Source organism: Helianthus annuus, chromosome 15, assembly GCF_002127325.2.
Source record: "Helianthus annuus cultivar XRQ/B chromosome 15, HanXRQr2.0-SUNRISE, whole genome shotgun sequence".
Lineage (NCBI taxonomy): Eukaryota > Viridiplantae > Streptophyta > Magnoliopsida > Asterales > Asteraceae > Helianthus > Helianthus annuus.
Genome location: NC_035447.2, coordinates 144,903,536 through 144,909,535, shown reverse-complemented (window position 1 = coordinate 144,909,535; position 6,000 = coordinate 144,903,536). Strand labels below are relative to the sequence as shown.

Genomic DNA, 6,000 nt, shown 5'->3' with positions numbered 1-6,000 from the left:
ACACAAATCAAAACCCCTAACATATCAAAAAACCATCAGATTCAAGCAGAAAAATCATCAAACCCCATCGAAAATTTCACCAGAAAAGTCAAGAACACAGGCAACCAGAAAATCACTAAATCACTAATCAAAAATCACCAGAAAAGTCAAAAATCGGCACCGCTTTGCAAATAAATCAACAATTTCTCACCCACAACAACATCAATATCTATCAAAACAATCATACACAAATCATTAACTCAGCTAAATCAAGTTTCCAACCGATAACATACCTTTAACTTCTGACGATGTATCAGTGGCGGTGTATCGGTTGCGGTGGAGGCGTCGAGATCGGAAGACGGGGCATCGATTAACAAACGACGGTGTATCGGTGGCGGTGTTGGTGGAGGCGTCGAGATCGGAAGACGTGGCAGCAAAGCAATAGAGGAGGATAAAGAGAAGAAGCATAACAAGCAGCTGAGAGTTTGAAAAATGTGTGAAGAAATGAGAGTTTGAAGATGATGATCTTCATTAGGATACAGGCTGAAGATGATGATCTTCATCAGAGAAATGTGAGTTTGAAAAAACCGAAATGAATTGAGATGGGAAAGGCTTTTAACAAGAGGAGAGAGGAGATGAGTTTTAAAAAGGTTAGAGAGAAACATCTGACAATTAGGGCTGTAAACGAACCGAACGAACACGTTCGTTAAGGAAATAAATGTGTTCATGAACGGTTCATGAACACTTACCGAACAAGATTTTATGTTCATGTTCGTTCATTAAGAAAATGAGTGTGTTCACGAACGGTTCACGAACACAAGCGAACACAAATAAATTTGGCGAACGCGATGAAGGATAAAGGTTGATGGCCCAGAGAGTAGCACTAGAACTTAAATCCCTTATTGTGGGACGGACGTAGATCATATACATCGATGTAAATAGTGAGAAAAAAGGGAAATTGTGCATAAACAAGGTGAACGAAGGTTTCCTAGTTTAATTATTAGGGTAATGATATAAATAAATGTTTAATAGTATAAAAAGTATAGATAAAATATATGAAAGTATAAAAATATTTAATTAAAACACGAACATACGAACATAAACGAACGCAAATGAACGAATGTTCACGAACACCTTACCGAACGTTCACGAACACAACTGAACGAATGAGACCTTTGTTCATGTTCGTTCATTTAACTAATCGAACAGAATTTCTAGTTCATGTTCGTTCGTTTATTAAACGAATGAACATAAACGAACTTCCCGCCGAACGGTTCACGAACTGTTCGCTGAACGTTTGGTTCGTTTACAGCCCTACTGACAATTATAAATGAGGAGAGAGGGTGGGGAAATGACATTTGGTGTTAAATGACCAAAATAACCTTTTGAGTGGCAAAATCTGATTGGTTGAAAGTGGTTCTCGCGGTTGTTACAACTGGAGGTGGTTCCTATTTTAGCGGCTCTCTCTCTCTCTCTCTATATATATATATATATATATATATATATATATATATATATATATATATATATATATATATATATATATATATATATATATATATATATACAGAGAGAGAGAGAGAGAGATGGGGGCTAATTTTGGTCACTTGATGGATACCCAGGGATTCTTGTTTGTGAGTTGTGTCTGATAATAATTTATTTTTTAACTATAAGGGTGAATTTGGACTCAGATGGTTAACGAAAGTGACTATAGGGACTTAGGACGTTAAACATTTTGATTTTGGACTCAAGTGGTAAAAACTTCTAAAACACATAGAATCAAAAAGTAATTTACCCTTAATAATAATATTAAAACAGCCCAATAATTCTATAGAACAACAAAACCAATTGTGAATAACATTATTCACCATTGGTTCATTTTTAATTTTTTTTTTCATTTACATGTTGTACCCTTTGCATAAATGGTGTTTTACGTAGTAGGTATATGTACATTAGGTTTTTTGTTTGTAACTTTTGTTGTTGAAGACAGATGTCCGCTGAGGTGTATGTGTCCCAAACCATACATAGCTTCTTTCAACTCCTCTTGGTTATATGCCACAATTCCACCACCACAATCAGATGGCAAAGAAACCGGCAGAGAAGTCGCGAAGAAACCGATATGGATACCTGGTTGTTTAATTTCACTTCTCTTGCAGATACCTGTGATAACCCACCAAGAAACTAGGTTTACGTTTGCACTTCTAAGTTCGAAATTCACCTTTAGATGTTTAGTAATTAGGGTTTTGATGCTAATTGCGATGGTTTTTTTTTCTAATGATGCCATTGTTACGTATCATTTTTGTAGTGTTTGTTGTTGATGTTTATTTTCTTGAACAATATTTAAACTTTGTCACACAGGGTATTTGGGTATCTTGCCGCCGCCGACGATGGCGTTAGGGTTCCAGCAAAATTCTAGTTATTATTGTTTTAGTTAATTTACGTTTCTAACCCTTAACTTTAATATAGTTATTATAAAACCCTTAAACACTAATAATTACTTATTTTATAAACGACTTACGTTTATATCACTGAACTTTAATATATTTGTATACGAAAGTTTAATAATAATTCTTTTTTCCAATAAGTGATGTACGTTTCACCTCCTAAACTTTAATAGAATTATCATACGACCCTTAAAGTTTAATAAAGTTAGTTTTTTTTTTCATAAATATTTGTTCTTTTATCTTTTTTATAAGTTTAATTCTTTTTTTATATTAATTATTATATATTTAACTTTTTATAATTAAAGTTAACATTTAACTTTAATCATGTTTAGTTAATGTGTAACAATTTTAATTACTTTTTATATCATGTAACAATTTTAATTACTTTGATTATATCATGTAACAATTTTAATTACTTTTTATTTACCTTATTATAGTTAAAGTTATCTTTCAATTTTAAACGTGTTTACTTAAACCTATTGATTGCTTAGTTTTACTATCACATAGATTAAAGTTTGCATGATTTATTATATATCATTGATATATCACGTGATAAATACATTCTCGACAAAACTCTCCTACAACCCCTATGAAGTGCGGGCTCGAGTCGTAATTAAATATAAGATTAGATTTTTGTTTCAACCTATGACATTATAGCCTAGTGATATATTGTGGTGGGATAAGGCTTATGACCATTAGGTCATGGGTTCGATTCCCACAAAGGGGGTTTTTCCCAGATTTATTGGGTTTCCTCCTGAATTGGTGTATAGGCATTATTGTCTAGTGGAGATGGATATGATCGGATGGTTCTACTGGTGACACGATCATACTCAAATGGTTCGTCAGTGATCCAAATTTGCCGTTAAAAAAAAAAATTTGTTTCAAGTAATTTATTATGCAACCCTAACAGTGTCAGTACAACACATTAATGCGTCATGATTGAAATATATAAATAATCAAATTTCACCATATAAAAAGGTTTCACACATTATAGAAGCCTTTTAACCAACCCTATTTCAAAAGACTCCAAAACACCACTAACGACATGGACCACGGCCGGTACTGCCAGCCGGCATTCACCGCCGGCGACCCAAGACTCCATTTCCACTCACCGGTCCCGTCACTGGTCTCCGAAGTACCATTTTACATGAACCAGGTACTAAACCCTAATGCACCACCACCACCAGCAGCACATACTTTTCTTGACACCACCTCCGTCTCTCCTCCTCCGCCGCCACCGCCACCGCCTACATACTCACCTCAAACCGGATGGAACGTATTTAACGGTGGGATCAACCTGAACCAAGGTACAGGAAGTTATGCACAAGGTACTACTATCCGATGGCCAAGACAAGAAACACTTACACTTCTTGAGATCAGATCTCGACTTGACCATTGTTTTAAAGAAGCCACTTCTTCTAACCATAAAGCCCCTTTGTGGGATGAAATCTCCAGGTATGTTACTTACATAAACCATGTCAGATTTGAGTCTTGTAAACTAGTAAAGCATTTGGTAACTTAGTAGAGAACGGCGAGAAATGTTTAAAGATAAGGAAATATCGAGGGATGTGAATTTCACACATCTTTTCAGAGTCGAGTGTTGTAAACTTTTAAACCATTCAGATATCCCACCAGAAGCAGCCTCTCTATTCTTACGGGTAGTGGTAAGGCTGTCTACATCTACCCCTTAGACCCTATCTTAACTTTGTTATTGGTGCGATTTACTGAGTATTATGATGATGATTTTTAGAGTCGAGTCTTGTAAACTTTTAAACCATTCAGATATCCCATCAAAATTTAGTATTTCGATAGAGAAGAGTAAGAACTGTAAGATGATGAAATCTCGAGGTATCTAAATTGCATACATCTTATTAGATATAAGTCTTATAAGCTAGTAAACCTTTCAGATATTTTATAATAATTCAGTAGACATGAAAATACATCTTATTAGATTTGAGTCTAGCAAGAACCGTACAAGGATAATGAAATTCGGAGATTTTTAATTACATACAACTTATTAGATTTGAGTCTTGTAAACCAGTAAACCATTTTGATATCTTATCAGAATTTAGTACTGAACTATGAGAATCGAATAAAGATAAGGGAATCTCGAGGTATCTTCATTTTTCTAAACTATGTATTTTTGTAATCTTTTATTTCTGCTCGTGATCGATGTAGGATAATGAAGGAGGAATATGGGTACCAACGAAGTGGTCGGAAATGTAAAGAAAAGTTCGAAAATTTGTACAAGTATTACAAGAAGACTAAAGAGGGGAAAGTTGGCAAAACTGACGGTAAACACTATCGGTTTTTCAGGCAACTCGAAGCCCTCGTTGGAAACCATCATGATCCGGGAAGTACCAATATGAATACTGCAGTTTATCCAAGCAATCAATCTAATAATTCTTCAGGAAATACCACACCAAGCGATCATCATGAGTTTAAAAAGAAAGAAATGATAGCTGCAATTGAGGAGTCAGTTGAGTCACACTTTATGAAACTAATGGTTAAACAAGAACAATGGTGTGAGAAGATCTTGTGTACAATCGAGCAAAAGGAGCAAGAAAGGGTGATGATAGAGAACGAATGGCGGAAACATGAGGAGGCGCGATTGGATCAAGAGTACGAGGCGTGGGCTAGCCATGTTGCGCACATCAAGACTCGCGACGAGTCTTTACTTGAAGCATTGCAAAACCTAATAAAGGTTAGATCGGTTGGGTCAACTCATGGAGACATGGACCCCATGACGAATTCGAAAGAAACCGAGTGTTTAAGTGATCCCGACAAGTGTAAAGATTGGATTGAACCCGAGATCTCGAGCTTGATTCATATTCGAACTAACAAAGAATGTAAGTTTCAAGATGTTGATCAAGAACATGAAGATAGACTTTGGCAGGAGGTAGCTTTTGAAATGTCTCTTTTGGGATATGATCGAAGTGCAAAAGTTTGTAAAGAAACATGGGATAAGCTATGTGTTGAGAACACAATTAGTAGAGAGGTTTCTTCAGGAACAAGCAACCCGATGAACATCGAGTGTGGACGTTCGTGGGAAACTATGTAATCCAGGTGGGTTGTTCTTTCTTGATTCCTAATTAACTAGTCAGAGAAGCCCATAATGTAGAATAAGAATTGAGGTTTGACAAGAAATTTGATTAATTATTAAGATTAGAACCAAAAATTCATGAGTTATGTATTTGGTTGATCGGGATTTACTTGATTTTGTTGAAGTATAGGACAATCCAAACCACTAAAGCAAACACTTAGATTATTTATGGTTAATCGATCTAAAATCTTTTAAGCTCGAACCATATAAGGTTGTGCTCGATTGAGATAAGAAATAACTCAGCTAGACTTGCATGAACCACTGCATACAATAATTGTCGGCATTACGAACACATGTCATGATCAAATCATTAATTATAAGAATTTAGCGTGACTCGTAAGAAATTGATTTGTTGATTGGACTTGGTATTATTGTACAAATATGAAAAGAACATGATACTTTGTAAATGCACGTTGATACATGGCGGCCACATCAATTATTTTCTAGTTGGCATAGTACTTCAACATGATGTTA

The 6,000-nt window shown here is 35.3% G+C and overlaps 1 protein-coding gene across 1 annotated transcript; it reads left to right on the top strand.

Annotated features, from left to right (window-relative positions):
• The first annotated feature begins 3,422 nt into the window (after nt 1–3,422).
• Nucleotides 3,423–5,635, top strand: LOC110912604 (trihelix transcription factor PTL). The gene is made up of 2 exons (XM_022157377.2): nt 3,423–3,878; nt 4,602–5,635. The coding sequence occupies exons 1-2, from the start codon at nt 3,469–3,471 to the stop codon at nt 5,482–5,484; spliced, it is 1,293 nt and encodes a 430-aa protein (XP_022013069.1). The 5' UTR covers nt 3,423–3,468; the 3' UTR covers nt 5,485–5,635.
• Nucleotides 5,636–6,000: the final 365 nt, after the last annotated feature.

Excerpts from the sequence above, each read along its gene's own strand:
- LOC110912604 (XM_022157377.2), top strand. The coding sequence starts at position 3,469 with ATGGACCACGGCCGGTACTGCCAGCCGGCATTCACCGCCGGCGACCCA. Across the intron at positions 3,879-4,601 it reads TTGTGGGATGAAATCTCCAG|GATAATGAAGGAGGAATATG; the intron begins GTATGTTACTTA and ends TGATCGATGTAG.